The sequence below is a fragment of the Microtus ochrogaster genome, chromosome 1 (genome assembly GCF_000317375.1).
Source record: "Microtus ochrogaster isolate Prairie Vole_2 chromosome 1, MicOch1.0, whole genome shotgun sequence".
Lineage (NCBI taxonomy): Eukaryota > Metazoa > Chordata > Mammalia > Rodentia > Cricetidae > Microtus > Microtus ochrogaster.
Window position 1 is genome coordinate 20889130 of NC_022009.1, and position 18998 is coordinate 20908127.

Below are 18998 nucleotides of genomic sequence, written 5' to 3' on the forward strand. Positions count from 1 at the left end.
CTGGGCTAGCTTTCCTTTGCCTATCCAGTCTTTCTGAGCCACCTGTCCCTCTGAGCTAGCTTTCCTTTGCCTATCCAGTCTTTCTGAGCCACCTGGCCCTCTGGGCTAGCCTTCCTTCTCACTCGAGTCTCCCCAAGCGTGCTGACCACCCACCACGATGGTGTGGCTGTCCCACTCCTCCAGCTGCTATGTCACCCACCCCAGATCACTTCTAAAGAGGACCCATGATTCGCTTTAGCGTCTAGTCTTCTAACTGGTATACAACAGGCACTCAAAAGTATAGATTGGGTGGACAGTAGGTGAATAAGTTATTTCTCCTTTGGTCATTTTGCTGATAGTTGGCAAAAGAAGAAAGGTAAGGGCCCAAAGCTAATTCACTATGATAAAATGAATTTTCTCACTTGTCCCTAACTGTATAACAAAGCATGTGATCTTTTGAGAAAAAGAGATCAAGCCACCTTGCCACTTAATGCATATCAAACTATGCAATATTCTGTCCTCCACACGGTACCACCTACCCTATATGGGTGACTTAGTTCTGCTGTGATTGTTCAAGCTTCTACGCTAAGCTAATGTCTAACCTATGAAAAGACAGAGCCATGGAGTCTTATCTATGCAAATAAATGGAGCTCTGTAGACACAGGTGAAAATGAAGCCCTAATTGTTCTCCTGGCAGAATGCCTGTACTCGGAGGCTTGCAGAACTGTCAGAAGTGCAGAGCGCAGGATCAGTGCTGACGTCACCCTTCAGCCTGGTGACGGTCCCTGTCTGTACAATGAAGTCCAAAGATGACCAAGAATCAGTTTTTCCTGTTTCGCCTTGATCCAGCCTATGTGGATTGAGATCTACTTTGCACTGTGCTCCGAGTAAGAAATCCTCTGGATACAAATCTAACAAAGTCAATAAAACCTGCTGTCTTACCACCTGGCACCAGAATTCCTCCTTGCTTGGCAAAGGACATCCAGCCACTTGGGGGCACAAATCAAGTCCTGTGGGCAAGGCTTTGGCAGACTCATGCAACAAAGCAGAGGGTTAGGCTGTGCCCAGGGAGAAAGTGAGAGGAGTCTGATTTCTGTCTCTGAGAGAGGAAAACAAAGGGTAGGGGTGGGGGAAATGAGCGGAGGGAGAAGAGGCAGGCCAAGATTAGAAACCAGGGAAATTCTAGTAGCCAGTGACAAAGGTCTTTTCAAAAGTGGGAATACTAAGTATGCTAGCTGCCAGGAGAGGTAACCTCTGCTCAAGGCCTTGGAAATCATCCATGTTTCCTATCTTCCCAGATATTGTGTGCCTATAACATGGCTCATGTTATATGGCAGAGGAGAAACCATGTGTGGCCAAATAGGATGCTCTGGAGATGTCCTTCTCATTGGACTTTAGACTTCTTCTGGGCTCAGGGAACTCCGGGCTGACTGACTTTTGAGCTCCAGTCATGAGGACATGAGAGGAAGTGCTTGGACTCTGCAAGAATGAAGACCATATTGTGCCTGCCGCAGGGTAGATGCGAGAGTCCGCTGAGGGACAACAGCCCAATAATGGGCAAATCAGTATAAGATGTAATAAAAAATAACAGGGAATTGTTCTCGGATCCCCTCTCAATCTCAGATAAGATAATAGATCCAAAAGTCTAAGAACAAGAAAAGGTATAATCAGGGAGGGGGGTGGGGGGGTTGATGATAGGCCTCTGTCTGAAAGCATGGAGAACACCATCTGTTGGAGATTCTGAGAAGTCAGCTTTCACTAAAGAAAATAACAACCAAAACTTAGCACTGAGGAGCAGTTAGTCAAGTCACTAGACCACAGCCAGGAAGAATTCACTAATTTACTCATTATCAAAAAGGTGTCATAGGGAGGCCGAAAGGAGTAGTTGTGGTGGTAACATTAACCGAAGGACAGGAGCTCATGAAGCAGGTGTGGCCTGTAGAATTGTGCTAAGTCGCTTCTCCCCTCCATGGGGAAGGTTTAAGGCTCCCTTTCTATTGTGTATCAATGACTACATCGTGCCTGGTTCATTCTACTTGGGTGAAAGAATCTCCTCCCAGCCAAGCTGACTAGCCAAAAGGCAGAGCCTATACCGGTAGAGTTGCCAGTATGCAGCTATTGAGGAAGAACTCTTACACTCCTTTTAAAAATTAGATTTACTTATTTTTTGCATCTGAGTATTTTGCCTGTATGTATGTGTGTGTGTCATGTGCTTGCCCGGTGCCCATGGAGACCAGAAGAGGGCACTGAATACCCTGGAACTGGAGTTACAGATTGTTGTGAACCACCAAACTGGTGCTGGGAATTGAACCCTGGTCCCCTTACAAGAGCAACACCTGGGCCATCTCTCCAGCCCCCTCAAGCTCCTTCTTAAAGCAGTTAATTTCCAATCATGGCCCCATTGGTGGCCTCCCTTCTTGTGCGCACATGCTGATCCTATATCAAGAGAAGACATTTGTTTTCATATGCATGGGTCTTGATGCCTTATTTGGCAAAGCAAAGTGACACCCTGAGAGGCAGCCATACAGAGTTCCAGTAGCTTCTAAACATCTGCTCTTAAGTCTTTGAAATTGTCCACCATGCTGGGAGAAGTTCAAACCATTGAAGGGCCCACGTGGGTCACTCTAGTCATCCCTCCAATGAGCTGGTGGCCAAACCACCCTTGTTAGCTGCCATGGGCACCGTTTGGACATCCAGTGCAGTCCTCAATGACCCTTTCAGCTACCCTGTGAATACAGCTCTCAGTGGTCACAAGTGAGAGAGCACAGTCAAGCCCAAACAAACTGGGAATGCTGAACGAGAGCAATGAATGGGCACAGGCTGGGTCCCATCCTATTGGAGCCTCTCAGTGGCTTTGGGAGTGGTAAATAAGTAAATGAAGACTGTTTGCTCACAGTGTGGCTCTAAGAACAGGTCGTTATATCTGCTTTCCGAGAGGACTGACCTTTGTTTCATCATTTTTCTGAACTTATCTTCATCTATTCAAGCTGTCAAACAAAAATGTAATAGATTGTGTGTCGCTTACACACAGAAGAAATTTCGTCCTCACTGTTCTGAGACCTGAGAATGTGAAGATCAAGGCAGCAGTGTGTTGGTGTCTGAGGAGGGCCTGGACCATAGTCTGGTCAAGGTGTGTGGTGGCTTGAAAGAAAATGGCCTCCAAAGGGAGCGGCACCAATGGGAGGGGTCACTGTGGGGGTGGGCTTGGAGGTTTCATATATGCTCAAGTCATTCCCAGTGAGACCGTTCACTTCCTGTTGCCTGCAAGCTGTAGAACTCTCAGCTCCTTCTCTAGCACCATGTCTGCCTGCATGCAGTCAGGTCCCACCATCATGGTAATGGACTGAACCTCTAAAACTGTAAGTGATCCATCTCAATTAAATGTTCTCCTTTATAAGAGTTGCCGCGGTGGTCATGGTTTCTCTTCACAGCCACAGAACCCAAACTATGACAAGGTGGCATGCCACTATTATCTCAGTGCTTAGGAGGCTGAAGCGAAAGGATCACAAGTTTGGCTAGGCCACAGAGTCAATTTTCTATCTTTGCTCTGGGGTTTATCGATAAGGACATTAACCTCATTCCCCAGAGCTTGATGACTTCCAAAAGCCCCAACCCTTACTACTATCATATTTGGGGTCAAAACGTCAACAGATGAATTTGAGAGGGACAAAACTTTTATCCCATGCCATTTTACACCTGATCCCCCTGTTATAAACTCCAGCATGTAAAAGGCATCTGACCCAGGCCAGCGCCACCAACAATCTCTCTCTAATGTCAGCTTTAAGGTTCCGTCTCAATAAGATGAGGGCGGATCAACACACACATCACCTCCAGCCAAAGTCCGTTCCAGCTGTGACGACCATGAGGTACATCAAACCAGGATGCTGGGAAGTGTGAGACAGACATTTCCATTCCAATAAGAGAAGAAACGGGAAGCAAGTCTTCTAAGCACAATAGGGCGAAGTCCAAGCTTTAATCAGACTAATTCTCTCTGTCTTGACACTGCGCCGTCAGACCCAGACTGAGGCAACAGACCGACTCATTCCTTGAGGCAGTGAACCCACCTCTAGAGCTCGTCAGCTTTTCTGGGTTGATGTTCTGTGTTCCATGCCCGTTTGGGTGGCAGCATCCTTCACAGCTCAGTGAACGTCCTCTCTCTGCCTTGTCTTTGCAGCTTCCCCGGGCTGGATCGCTACCCTGCAGCTCTGCCACAGAGCTTGTCCCAAGTAGCTGCACTGGTTACAGTCGCCCTTGCAGCTCTCCGCAGGGACTCCATCCTGGAAGTACCAGGCATGGCATCCTGGACTGCTGGCACTGGAGAGATGCCTATGCCTATTGAAACTGCCCCGCCCCCAGCTCCCCGTGGCTGCAGGGGTGTTAGCCTATAATGGGAGTTACAGGCCTAGTTGTCTCTGGATCATCTTCCTATCTTCTCAAAACCTAGCTGCTGGCTTTTGTCTGGATGACTGAGCCCTACTATGTCCTTGTGACAGTCATTTGGCCACAACATTCACAGTGTCTATTCTGTTGTTTTATGGGCCTGTTTGTTAGAACACAAATAAGCTAGGGATTCTCTCATTTCCTTGTTTAGATTCTAGTTCCTTTTGGCTATCAATTCTATCTTTAGCTCATTCCTCTCTCTTTATGCACTACTAAAAGCAGTTAGGAAGAGTCAAGCTACTCCTTCACACATGGCTTAGAAACTCCCTTGGCTAAATATGTAGATGCATCGCTAGCAAAGTTCCACCTTTCGTGAAACCCTAGTACACAAACAGTTCAATGGGTCTCTGCCCCTTTACAACAAGAATCACCCTTCTCTAACATCCTCATGTTTGCCTGAGTCTTGTCAGAATGGCCTGCAGCATTCATTAAAGCTCCATTCAGAACTATCTAAACATTAGCTAAGAACGGGGGTTTCTTGCCAGGTTGTCTATTTGTTTTCTGAGCATACACACACACACACACACACAGAGAGAGAGAGAGAGAGAGAGAGAGAGAGAGGATCATCTTTATGGGTCCATTCTCAGCAAACATTTTAAGCCCACTCTCGGTACCAATTTTTGTGTAAGCCCATTAGGGTGGCAAAAAAACCCCACCCCACCATAAATTGTGTGACTTATAAATACCGTCTATTGTCAGGCACTGGTAGCGCACGCCTTTAATCCCAGCACTCAGGAGGCAGAGGCAGGCAGACCTCTGTGAGTTCGAGGCCAGCCTGGTCTACTACAAGAGCTAGTTCCAGGACAGGAACCAAAGCTACAGAGAAACCCTGTCTCAGAAAAAAAAAAAAACAATCAATAACATTTATTTGCTTCTCATGATTCAGGAGACCGGGGGTGTAAGAACAAAGCGCCCACAGTTTCACTGTATGATTGAGAGTCTTCTTGCTGGTGCATTGATGGCCAGTTTCTCGTTGGGTCCTTCCATGGTGGAAGGGTGAGGGGGTTGTCTGGGTCTTTCCTAAGAACACTAATTCCACTTATGAGCCAACCATCTCCAAGGGCCCCACACCCAAACACATTGCATTAGCAGTGAGAGTTTCAGTGTGTGGATCTAAGGAAGGAGGCAAACCATCATTGACAACGTAGCTCGAGTCTTTTGAAAATAGCTTACATCTTTTCTTAAGCCTTAATATAGACATCAAATGAGGAACATGAAGGAGAAGGCAAAGCAGCACCCACTGAGGCTTACCAAGAGTTCGGACACACTCCTAGACGGTCCTTTATTCAATCCTGCCACCAACAAGGGCTCTGGTGGGGTGGACATGGCTCTCTGCCTGCCATCAGAAAGTGCTGGCTGTGGTGGTAAGTGTGCATCCATGAGACCGCTGTTAAAACTGCTGAGTCACTCTGCAAGCCAAAGTCTCTGGGCACAGCCTTTGACAAGGACACAGCTAGCACCAGCCCATCTGCAGAACCCTGAATCACTGCCTGGTGAGGAGCAGATTACATTTCTGTCCCAGGTCAGAGCATGACCCTGGAGGAAGACTATTCCTGCAGCTCTCAGGAACTTAAATTTGCTGATAGTTTCAACTCCAGGGAACTGTTCCCACAAGCAGTACTTTCAATCCCTTGGAAAGTTACCAACTTTTTTTTAAATTATGTGGTTTGTTTCCAAGAGAATCCAGGATCTGCTGTCGTGTCTTATTGTGAAAAGCCCAGCCTGATACTTTGCAAGAGATCATTTGTGGAGGAATTTCTCATTGCCTGGCCTTCTACCATGACCCTACTAAGCTATCCCTGAAAATGCAAAGTCATACTGCGAGAGCCTCCCTGAACCCCGCATATAGTCTATTGGCCACTGCCCTAGAAATAGAAGACACTGGTTTGATGGCTTACACCTAAACCATATATCCAGTACCATAGCCACATAGCCATGTCAACTAGTCACAGATGACTAAGTTTAAACTTTAATTTTTTAAATTGTAAATTTCCCATCAGGTCCTCCGTCACACTAGTGCGTGTGAAAATGGTGGCTCCAAGCATGCACGGCGTGACTATAAAATGGCCCCTCCTGCTCAGGCTGTCAATTACTTGCTTTTTAAGCACTTTAATGCTCTGGTTTTCTTCTAGCAGAAATATGGAGGCTATGCCAACTCTATAATAAGCAAAACCCATGGTCTCATATACTGTTGGTTAGGGACTATCAAGGGCCTATCTGTCTCTAAAAGGAAAAAGCTCTGTCTACACCAGCAGTCCCCAAGTGTGGCTGTGACTAAGTCTCTGGGGACCCTTGAGAAGCTGGAGCCTCTGGTTCAGCAGCTCTGGATGTGGCCTGTGGTTCTGCTTGGTCTTTAGAGCACACTTTGAATCTGGATGCGGGTGGGGCGGGGAGAGGAGGTTCCAGCTTGTGACTTGTGAAGTAGGAGCTATTGTCTCCTGAAAAGTCAGCCCAGGGACTTCAGGTGGGAGGAGAGAATCTGAAGGAGTTGTTGTACTGGTTCAGCACCGGAGGAGGATGCCAATTCACTTCTTCCCCGTGGCGGTGAGATTGCCAAGCAAGCTGAAGGCTGTGCTATGGAGCCGCACAACCACATTGGATTCTTGACTCCATCACTTGCCAGATATGAGGCCGAGACAACTGATAACTAGACCTCGGCCTCCCTGTCTTGAGAATGGAAATAGTCCTAGCGTACTTCACAGAGCAGCTTTAAGGACTCAGCCTATTGGCAGGTAGATGTAAAATGCTTAAAATGCTTAGTACACGGCAAACACTGCTCCGTGGCCAAAAGCAATCAGCAAAGGCAGCATGCTGTTTCCGAGAAGCTGAATGGGGTTTATTCTGGTTTAATTCACTCATTTATAACCAGTATATCACCCAACTACAATCAGAGGCTGACCTCTCCTTTAGATATTGAAGAAGAAACAGAAGATGGGGAGCTAGTTTTTTAGACAAAGGGTTGAATTCAGGAGATATCCTGGGTAACAGGAAAAGTATGAAAAGGATAGAGTTGAAAGTTGGCTCTGTACCTGATGGGAGTGGTCCAGGGAGGCCCCATCGGTGGTGGGGATAGATTTCCTATAGACAGCATTCACTCGCTGTGCACTTTGGTGAGCCTCACCAGACATGGCCTCTTCCCCTGCCTCTTTTCAGGAACTCTTCACCACCTGGCGCCACTGGTGTATAAAAGCATACATGTGGGATTAGCGTAGGTTTTGTGGTATCTGTCACTTCCTCCTGACATGGTTCTCCTTGACATGTGGTGTCAACACAGATTTATCAGGGAGAATATGACGGTGGCTTTTGTTTGATACTAATCATTTTTTTTCAAACCTTCTCTTCCAACCCCAAAGCAAAGAGCCCAGCCAGCAGCGGGTAAAAAGATGGGGCTTCTCTTTTGATGAGATACTGAAGGACCAGGTGGGGCGGGACCAGTTCCTTCGATTCCTGGAGTCGGAATTCAGTTCAGAAAATCTCAGGTAACTCAAACGTTTGAATTGCATACTCGTGTGTGTGTGTGTGTGTGTGTGTGTGTGTGTGTGTGTGTGTGTAAATTTGCATAATTGGCCTTTCTATCTCCCTCTCTCAATAAAACATCACTTGGGGTTCAAATCCAAATACGAGCTTATCTAGCTCAGGTTGGGATGGAGGCTTTTGATGGGGTTAAATAGTCAAATGGCTTTGATAGCCCCATTCAAGTAACACTATGGAAGTGTGGAATTTCAGAGTGAGGGAGCAGCTCAGAGCACCCCTTCTCCAAAATGTTGGCCCTAGGTGTTCATGGCCCCTTGAAGGTTAAACGGAGAGGAGGACATCAATGGGCTCAACTCAGAACTTTAGCAAGCCCAGTCTGTGGTGTGTAGAGACGTGACTGTACAAGCTAATAAAAGCACATGCTTTCCCCTTGAAAAGAATTCTGTCACCTCCATGCGGTGACTCCGTGGATCAGCTGATGTCACTGAGAAGACCTGGTTGTTTCTGTAGGTCAATAACTAATACCTTATAATGGGAATGGACAAATAATTACATTTAGTAGGAGAAAAAAGAAAACGTTCAGAAAAATGAGAACTGATGTGGAAGAGCAGGGTAAGTAAAAAACAAAGAAGCTCTTGGTCACAGAAAACGAGAAACTGAGGCGTTATTCAGTCCTCTGCTGTGTCAGATATGGAGCCAGGGGACTCGTGGGAACGTGTCAGGTGTGTCACTAGGTGAGGACCCTCAGCAATTGTCTTGTGCGGGGTCCTTACAAGAATGGAACCAACAGGATGAGTTAAGGGTGGATTATTAGACCCGCTTTCAGGATGTGGTCTGGGTGGTTCACCATGACTCTCACACACTGGAGAGGCTGAGAATCAGTAGTTACTCAGTCCATGAGACCCGATATCCCAGTTTGGCCTTGAGGGCCTGGAGGATTCCTGGAGAGCCGCTGGTCTTTGGTCAACATCAGAATCCCAAAGAACTTGATTTTAATATGGGTGAAGGAATGCCACAGCAACAGAGTAGAGGTGGTTGTTAACAAGAGTGAGGGCAAGCATGCAGGCATCACAGTCTCCCTTCGTCCCCTTATCTGGGCTGCCACCAGAAGGTGCCACCCACATTAGGGTGGGTCTTCCCCCACTTCAAATAATTTGAATAAGAAAATGCCTCATAGGAGTACCTAGTAGCTTCTGTTTTGATTCCACATGCAATTATGTCAACACCCAAGATTAGCGGTCTCGGTCAACTGGTGACTTCACAGCTGAGATCCACCACTGCCACTACTTCAAGCCCAGCCCCTATTTACATCAGGCTCTCTTTTACATGGTAAGTTAATTTCCATGTTCAAATGCTATCTGCTGAAATAGACTTTTATTACTTTTTGAATTTTTAAAATTAAATCCGAGCGTGTGCTCTTGGCAAAGGGCAGTGTTCTCTTATAATAATGGGTAAAATCCGTGTCACCAATCGGGTGATACCTATGGCAAACCTGTGCTACAGCAAGCCTCACCAGGGTCTACTAAGAGATGCAAGACAGTCAAGATATGTGATTTCTCCCCAGAAACAACCTTGTAGGTTCTGGGAAAATGCATAAGAAATTATAAATTATTAATTATATACAAATAATTGTAGCCTCTAAAGCCATTTTGGAAGTATTTAAAGGAGGGAGGAATGGATGTCATAAGATTGACTTTCAAGAACTCACAAGATACCATGAGACCAAGAAAAGGGAGTATATTCCAAGGCAGGACACTGGATTAGCCACGGGGTGTCTGTTAGGCAGAATGTTTCCATCTCAGTGATTTATTCTGGCTCCTGATTATGGAGATTTCAATGGACGGCAGTGGAGAGTATGAGATAGAGCAGACACATGGGTGGCCAGGAAGCAGAGAGAGAAGCTGCACTGTGGACACCTCCCCACCCCTGGCCACTTTCCATCATCACATCTGTGCCCCCCGCCTATGGGGGGCAGTTGCTGCCCACATCCAGGCTGCAACTTCCCCAAGTTAATCCTCTCTGGAAATGTATCGACAGACACCCCCAGATCTTGACTAATAATCTAGACTCCAAGCCAACCAAGTAGAAAGTCATAAATCAAGATTAACTCTCACCAAGCGATGATATGACTATCCCAGGCTATAGAGTCCTGGGATGAGGTAGGTACCAATGATGTGTCCTTTCCCATCAGACCTGTGCCTACAATGAACCAGTCGAGGTGATCTCACTTTCAGGTTATGGTCCAATAGCTCTTTCACCGTACTTTTTAGAATATTCTAACCACAGCTCAGGGGTTTGTGACCGGGTATTTGTAACAGAAACCATGACTTCCAATCCTTCACCGGGGTAACACCAAGGCTAGCCTCCCCAGGCTATGTACGAAGCGGGCTGGACGGTCCCAGCTGGTCTCTCAGTGTCATCATCCCAGACTCCGTCTCCCGCTGGGTCCCCATAGGTCTTTCTTACTCTCCAATCCCCATTGCGTTTGGGCACCAAAGTGGAAAGATACGGACTATGTCCTTTGCTGGTTTCTCAGCCCGCAAGTAGACTTAAGAACCCTCTGCTACCTAAAATATTCAAGACAGTAAGAAGAGTGACCATAGGCTCCTGCTCATTGCAAAGGCTGCTCCTTGCCCCGTCTGGGGGCTCTATTGTCAAAAGCTGCAGTGTAGCCAGGGCCGCTTTTGCAATCAGACTAAAGTCGGGAACTATCCAGAGTCCCAAGTGCACAGAGAAGTGTGTCCCTGGCAGGTGCTCCCTCCCTTCTGCCATTTTCATTTGTACCTCTGCCAGCAGCTCGCCGGGTGGCAGGAGGGCTGCATTTAATCTTGGGTGAAAGAATGTGCATGCACGCGTGTGAATCCGCCAGCACCCAGCATGCATGCATAAATCCGGACTTAAAGAAGGTCCCCTCTGATCCATGACAGGAAGGAGGATAAAGGAAATAGAACAGCAGAGTGAGAAGGTATAGCCCAGGAGCTTCTGAAATCCTCCCCGGAGGCCCCAGTTCCATCCTGATGATATTCAGCGTAATTGGACACAGGGAGGAAAGTTCAGCTCTAAGTCATGCAACCGCAAGACCCTTTGGTCCCTTATCACAAAATAGCTGCTTTCCCTGCCCTCTGTTCATTCCTTCAGCCACAGACCGTGGCTAAGCCCTCCCAGGACCCAGGTCCCGAGGGCTCAGGGTTAATCTGACTCTGCCCCTTCTCCATAGTAGCCATGCATGGCTGGCCAGGTACACGCCTGTCATAGTCCGTGTGCACGGTGGCTCCTGGGAGCTGAGGAGGATGCACAGTGTGAGGCTCCTGGTCATTTGTTGCATTGGTCCTTGCTGGGTTGTCCCTTCATGAGCCCCTGCTCCTGGAATCAAAGTGGAAGAAGGGAAGGGAAAGGCTGGGGGCGGGGCATATTGCAAAGTGCCATTCTGCTTCTGTCTTCTGGGATCTCTCGAGTCTCTCTAGTAGAAGTAACGTTTCATTCAGACTAACCGGGCACAGCGCTTGGAACGCCAGCAAAGCAGCCAATTGGTGGAATTTACATCAGAGCTTCAGAATAAGGAAGAGATGGCTCCAAAGTGCCGCCTAGACCTTTCCAGGAAAGTGTGTGTGTGTGTGTGTGTGTGTGTGTGTGTGTGTGTGTGTGTGTGTGTGTATGGGGTGTATTTAAATGTTCATACAGATGTGTGAATGCATACACGTGTATTCACATGGGTGTGCATGAGCAAGTGTGCAGAAACCAGAGGCAGACACCAAATGTCTTTCTTGAGCACTCTCCACTTTGAATGGTAGCTCATTGATTTGGTAGACTGGCTAGCCAGCAAACCCCGGTATCCTCCTGTCTCTGCACCCCCAGCATTAGGAGTACCTGTGTGCACACTGTCACACCTGGCCATTCCTGGGTGCTGGGGATTTGAACTCAGGTCCCCATGTCGTGCAGCAGGCTCCTTACTCAGCCCCACTTCTGGTCATGTTTGTCTAGGTGAGTCTGTGAGATGACTGAGGGTTGTCATCTCCAGGGACATGAGAGGGGACAGAGCCAGCAAGACATGCTTTGCTGTGACATCAGAGGCTGCTCACTTCTTCTTCTAACCACCAAGGCAAGCCCATGCCCGAGCTGCCTAAGGAGTGTGTGTGGTATTTTGGAGAACAGAATGAGAGAGAGCATCACAGTCCCACAGCAAGCACTACAGAGCTGACTTTATCCTTTTTTCTAGTTTGTGAATTTTCCCCCAAATGGAGACAGTGCCCTTTGCCCCTGCTCCATCTCTATCCTCCTGTCCAAACCTTTGTCCTCCCTGCCTCGACACCTTCTGCCATACAGCAGGGCATGAGTTAAAAATCAAAGCCGGCAACAAAGAGCGTCCCCCTACATTTTTTATGAGCTGTAACATCTCCTGAGAGAGCAGAGTTGTTCCTCGAACCTGCAGATTGATGACCCTACTTCCATACGGTGTCAGCGGAAGGGAGAAGCAATTAAAAGCAAGCACAGGGGCCTGCCAGGCTTTGCCTCCAGAGTTCTGGCTCCAGCTATAGCTTCAGCAGTTGCCCCCAAGCCCTGGGAATGCCCCAGAAGTTTCATGAGGCCCAGTGGGGTCCCAGAGTAACCAAACACATGACAAAACAGAGCCAGGTGACTCCAGCCAGGCTGTGGCCATCAGCAGCAGTGTGGCTCCTGTTTAGTGCAGAGCTCAGCTAGGATGGTGCCTTTGGGTACCTGAGCATCACAACCAGCACAGATGGGACAAAAATCTAGTTTTGTCCATTGTTCTGAGTCACCCAATGGCCAGCAGAGGGCACAGCAACACTTCCTTCTGCCAAGGAGTTCACTTTGCTCTGGGAACCAGCCCCGAGCTTGTCTTGTAGGCTCTGAACATTCTGGTTTGTGAAAAAGACAGAGCAGAGTCTAAGTGCAGAGCTGTGAAGACCTCCTGAGGGTATGGGAAATGGTCGATGGCTCATGGTTTCTCCTGTGCTAATCAGTCTGGAGGAGAAGACCCCATTGCTTGGTCAGCATCCAGAGAGAAAGGAGGCAGGCAAAGCATCTCTGGACACCCCCTGCCAGTTCCGTGGACCCCAAAGACTTCATCCTAACAGGGTACCCTCTAGGCCAGTTTTCTCCTCTGCGTTCTTTTCTAAGTCGTTAGCGCAGATCAAAGGCCAGCACAGGGTTGCCTCTGGCTCCTGCTCCGACAATTGGCAATGTCAGGGAGAGGCAGCCCAGGTGGTCTCTGCACACTCTGGAGCCCCTGTTCCCTGACAGTCTCTAAGGCTCCCTGCTTCCAGCCGAAGGCTTAGTGCAGGATGGTTGCCTCTGACGCAGCTGCTGGCATTTGACGCCTAACCGCTTCCTGGAAGGAACGGTACCTGTAGGCTTTTGATAAGAGCGGCCATTTCTCTGTCCTCAGTGGGTCACCCATCCACAAGAGGATATGCAGAGAGCTTTTTGTGGCTCTTTTGGTGACAGTGGGGATGGGAGAGTTGGCTTGAGCTCCCAGTTCAGCTCAGACCATTGGAGCGGGAAGACGGGCACACACAGATGACAGCCTGTTCTGAATTTCTAATCGCCACAGAGGTTCCTCCAAGCCAAGATGGTAAATACACCTGAGATGTCAGGATGCTGCTGTGACAGTATTTTTGCTGTCACCTAGGAGGGACGAGGTAGATCATCTCCAAGGCAGACAGAAGGCCAGGCTGAGTCCACTGTACACAGGAAGAGAAAGCCTTCGAGGGAATGTCACTCTCGCACACTCTGTAACCTCCCCTCCCCTCCCCCCACTTCTCCCCTCCCCCTCTTCTCTCCTCCCCACCTCACTTCCCCATCTCCCATGACATGCCCGCTGCTTTTCCTTGTGCTTTTGAAACAAAAATTCTCAGCTTTAATTGAAGGAAGAAACCTTTTGTTTTTGTTTTGTTTGGTTTTGATATAAAGATGAATCAGTTTGATTCTGAAATTTGTTCTGACATCCACTCTGCCCCTGTGCACTCAGACTAAGGATGCACAGTGCAGGGCCCCTTAGGTCATTCTGTAAAGGGACCCTGAAGCTCCCTGGAAGCACCGGGAGCCTGCAGAGATCCTGGGGCTTTCCCATGCCTTGCTCCCTGGCTCCCATATAGCAGACTAGACTAGCAAGGGACAGAGATGGCAGAATGTGACCTCGCAGGTCACACGGATGGAGGAGGCAGACAAAAAAAGAAAACATTACCAGCTTACGATCTAGGTGTGTGAGAAGTCACTGAGGCCCCACAGGTGACCCCGAAGGCTGTCCATAGCCAGCGCCTTGGCCCAGAGGCCACTCCCTGTTCTGCATTGGCCCGGTAGGTACCATAAAGCTCTGTGGACTCATCTCCCCGGAGGCCAGAAGGACATGAGCTCCAAGGAGGGCGGGCATTGAGTGGTGGGGGATGATATGGAACATTAGCGAGAGGCCTGGCAGTGTCTTCCCAGACCACTGCTGGACCGACTGCTGGAGAAAGTTGAAATTCTAAACGCTTGATTTAGGAGCTGTTGACTGGCCCGCCACTTGGCTGTTCCTTAGCCCACACCCAGGGGGTTAAGTCTGGCTGGGAAATTGTTCAGAATTTTGCTGCACCCCCTTCGTCCACTTTGTACCCATTTCCTAGCTGATGAAAGACTACCTGGGAAGGTACAATTCCAGACAGCAACACAACAGGGCTGACAACAGAACCGAGTTCCCTGTTCTCTAGACAGAGGGATGTTCTCATCTTCGCTTCCCTCTTTGATCTTCAGGCCCAAGGAGAAGAGGTTTCTTTAGTTCTAGAGCTAGCTGCACAGAGAAACACTGTCTCGAAAAGAAGAGAGACCCAGAGATTATTACACTAAAAACAAGCACGCGAACCCAAAAATGTTCCTTATGGAAATTGGGGCTGCAGTACTTCAGTCTGCCGCTGGGTGGCGCCTTTGGGCCACACATTTGACTTCAATAACATTTCCCTGAGCAGCAGGAAAACGTGCTAACCCTTAAAAATAATAATACTAGTAACAAAAAACAAGTACTTCTTACTCTGGATTAAATTCCATGGCAGATTGAATGTCCTTTCTACCTTTTGGTCCATCTATGTTCATCCTCTCCATTCGTTGACAAAAGTGTTTGTTCTATTACTTGTGGTTGTGCAACTCATACAACATGAAGCCTGCAGTACCTCGCTGGGGACACTGGCCTGGCCCCTTTGCAGGGGAGAATGAGCTACCCAGCGCTGGGTCCCTGTGATAGGATGCCCTGGGATCATCCTCAGGGCCTGGGAGCTGCTTTGGCTCTGGCGACTGCTGCTCTCTGCAGAACAGTGCTCATGTGGGGCTTGTCATTAGCTGCTCCCAGACAGACGCTGAGGAGTGATGGCGTGGTGATGGGAAGCGCGGAGAGGGAGATATTTTTCTCTCACACTCCCTAGAGAATTTGTGGTAGAGATGCCCTTCAGCTATGTTTCAGACAAACCCCTCTCCAAACTGTTTATGGAATGCCTACTAAGTGCCCAGAACCGTGTTCAGTACTGAATACCTACTTAGTGCCCAGCACCGTGTTCAGTACTAATGTGAATTTGTTCCTCTCTAACATGATTGGCTGATTCATTCCAAACCAAATATCTTTTATAATTCCAAGGTTCTGCCTGCTTTCTGTGGCATGCCCCCCTCTTAAAGTTTTATTTTATTAATTTTATTTATCTGTATGTGCATCACACATACCTGTGGAGGCCAGAAGAGGAACTGGATCCCTAGAACTAGAGTGACAAGCAGTTGTGAGCTGTGGATGCTGGGAACCGAACCCAGGCCCTCTGTAAGCAGTGAGTGCTTTTAACTGCATAGCCACCTCTCCAAGCTCCTTTTCCTTATTTTGATGCCCCCAAATGACCCCAGCCAGATTTGACAAGGAACATACATTATATAGGAACCTGAATGGAAAGCGGTTGATTTTCAACCTGGCAGAATTTGTACTTCTCAGGAACTTTGGTATTATCCAGAGATACTTGCTAGTTAGTTGCTGCAGCTTAAGGGATGCTGGTGACGTCTGGTGAACTGGGGGTGAGTGGCTGCTGAAGGTTCTACAAGACAGCCCTTCCACACCAAACAGGAATTCCCTAGCCTGACAGGCTGTTGTGCTGGGCTGAAATCTCTCTAGGCAGAGGGTAAGGAACTTCTTGTGGTCTCTGGAAGCTCATCTTCTCACGTGTGTCTTTTTTCTGTCCTTAGCAATACACCCTGCCCCTTGAGCGGTCCCCAAGGAACTCCCATGTGGCATCGAGGCAGGCATGGGGATGCCCGTGAGCTCTGGGGCCATCCCTAGCGGAGTCTGAATAGAACTGACCGTGTTTCTGATTTCACTCCAGGTTCTGGCTGGCTGTCCAAGACCTCAAGAAGCAGCCTTTACAGGACGTGGCCAAGAGGGTGGAAGAAATCTGGCAAGAGTTTCTAGCTCCAGGTGCCCCGAGTGCCATCAACCTGGATTCCCACAGCTATGAGAGAACCAGTCAGAATGTCAAAGACGGAGGCAGATACACATTTGAAGATGCCCAGGTTTGCTCAGTGACCCAAATCATCATATCATAAGGCGTTCCTTAACCACTTCACAGCCCGACCTTTTGATACAAGTCAGAGGTTTTATGACTAGTTAGAATATCAGCTTTTCCTATTAATAAGTCCACTAGTCAAGGCTATTTCAGAAAAGTACACGGGGGAAAATGTAACAGAACGTTGCCATTCTTCAACTTAGAATGCTAGCTGGGACTGCATCCTGGTAAACCTGTCATGCATTGAAGCAGCCTTTTAAAATGTACTCAGTAGGGCCGTCCAGTTTAGCATACAGAACCCTGTGAGGGACCAGCTCTTTCCCTCAGGAGCACAGGCTGACTGGGAGCTTCTGCTCACTCACTTCCCAGCATCTAGAAAGAGGATCACACCAAACAGCAGTAGTCAGAGAAAGATCCAGATCTGAAGCAGAGCTTCTACTGAGTGCCCATTGCTTATGCACCATTGTAAAGTCAAGGCATTGTAAGTCAAACCACTATGTGTTGTGGAACCATTTTTATTTGCTTTATCTTTTCTGGGTGGAGGGGGGGAATGTTGTACAAAATCTAAACTCTTATACGAGGTCAGGAGTAGATTCAAAGCAGTGCAACACCAGTAAAGTAGGAATCGTGAGCTGTTGGATCAAGAGTCAAACCCAACCCTGTCCAGCTGCAATGCTCCCATCACACTGCTTCCATGGTGACCAACCCATCCAGTGAGTAGATTCCGGGCAGCTCCATATTCCAGGCCCTGGAGAATGGTGAGAGACACCACAAAGAACAGATGAAAAACATTGTCCTCAGCAAGGCCCAGGGCCAGGTGACAAATAAATAGGCTGTTTTAGCAGTGTGAGAAGACCCCAAAGGAGAAGGCTCTGGGGTCAAACGATGACCACAGAAGGGACTCAATTCTGCAGGGCTCAGTCAGGATGCTCACTGATGCTGTAGGCAGAGACTGCGGGAGGCTTGCCCTGCCAATGACAATCGTCTATGCAGTTACACCACTGCAAACAATGGCATGAAGCTATGTCCAGTGTCCCTTGTCATTTGCTCAAGAGCTCGGGCTGAAAACAGCTGTCACGTACCCTTTCTCTCCTCCATTCTGAACCCACAGATTGCCTGTGCTGGGCAGATTTGGTACCAAACACTCAGTCTCCTCCCTGTGACATCAGGAGGCCCTTAGGCTCTTCGTAGCTCTGAAGTTAAATCCTGAAATCATGAGGGCTCTTCCCCCAGCACAGTTGTGTATATGTGTATGCTCTCGGGGACAATACTGGTGTGACTCAGAAAGGAGGGGGATGGATAAATTCTCTGGGAACCCCCTGCGCACATGGCCTGAAACACGGAAGCCATTGTGAGGTTTTAAGGTCAAAACTTCAGAAAGAGATGCTGATGTCAAACCATGATGCTCCCAGTCTGGGTGTCACTCCAAGCACCACACAGGAAGGGTTTTCTTTAGCATTTTCTCATGGGAACTCTTGAACACAACGCCGGCAATGAGCAGAAACACAAACCTTTATGAGCCTTCATCCAACCTCAATGGTCATCAGTATGTGACCTCGTTTGAGCCGTGTCCCCACCTGCATGTTACCCGGCTGCTTGGAGGGGAAAATGTCATTTTTTTCCTTTAACATTACCACACTACCTTTACCACAATTTAATAAAATGTCAATAACTCCTTTATGCCAGCAGGCAAGTGTTGACGGAAATTTCTCTCCTACCTGGCCCCACAGCCATTCAGTCCCAAAGAAACACACAAAGACTTATATTAATTATAAACTGTTTGGCCAATTAGCTCAGACTTATTATTAACTAGCTCTTACAACTTAAATCAACCCATAATTCTTATCTTTGTTTAGCCACATGGCTTGGTACCTTTTCTCAGTAAGACATTCTCATCCTGCTTCCTCTGCATCTGGCTGGCGACTGTGTCTCTGCCTTTCCCGTTCCCAGAATTCTTCTAGTCTGGTTGCCCTGCCTATACCTCCTGCCTGGCTACTGGCCAATCAGCATTTTATTAAACCAATACAAGTGACAAATCTTTACAGTGGACAAGAGCATTATCTCACAGCAGACAAGTGTATGAACTTTTAATAGTCCCATACATGATTTCTAAAACACCATTTAAAAATCAGATTCCACACAAGGGCTGCACAGTACTGTAGACCAACAAGGGTGTTCTTTAACTATATTTCATCTTTCTCTTTCTCTCCCTCTCTCCTCCCATCCCTGTGCATATTGGACGAAGTTAGATGTTTCATCCTATGAAGGGTTCCCACCTGGATCTTTCTGGTGACAGCCCTGCATGCTACACACGTTTCTCTGTCACCCAATATTTCCTATCAATTGGGTGTTTGATTTTTATATTTAACTGGATTTAGCTTTGACTTTTGTGGAGTTTATTGTGCTGTCTTCTCAGGAGGAATGCAATAATGTCTCCTGTGTGTGTGTGTGTGTGTGTGTGTGTGTGTGTGTGTGTGTGTGTGTGTGTGTGTGATTTTTAGCCACTTTGTGTATGTGTATATGTGATTTCAGCCACTTTGGGTGTTTGTTGCTGAAGTTAATTAGGGTTGTGAAATGGTG

General features: G+C 47.9%; 1 protein-coding gene across 3 annotated transcripts in view; it reads left to right on the forward strand.

Annotated features, from left to right (window-relative positions):
- Positions 1-18998, forward strand: part of Rgs6 (regulator of G protein signaling 6) — a 545705-nt gene that overhangs the window by 484629 nt on the left and 42078 nt on the right. For all 3 annotated transcript variants that reach the window (XM_013346421.2, XM_026779939.1, XM_013346417.2), the window contains exons 14-15: positions 7773-7898; positions 16239-16425. In XM_013346421.2, the coding sequence (XP_013201875.2) occupies positions 7773-7898; positions 16239-16425 (313 nt within the window). The remainder of the gene's footprint in view (positions 1-7772; positions 7899-16238; positions 16426-18998) is intronic.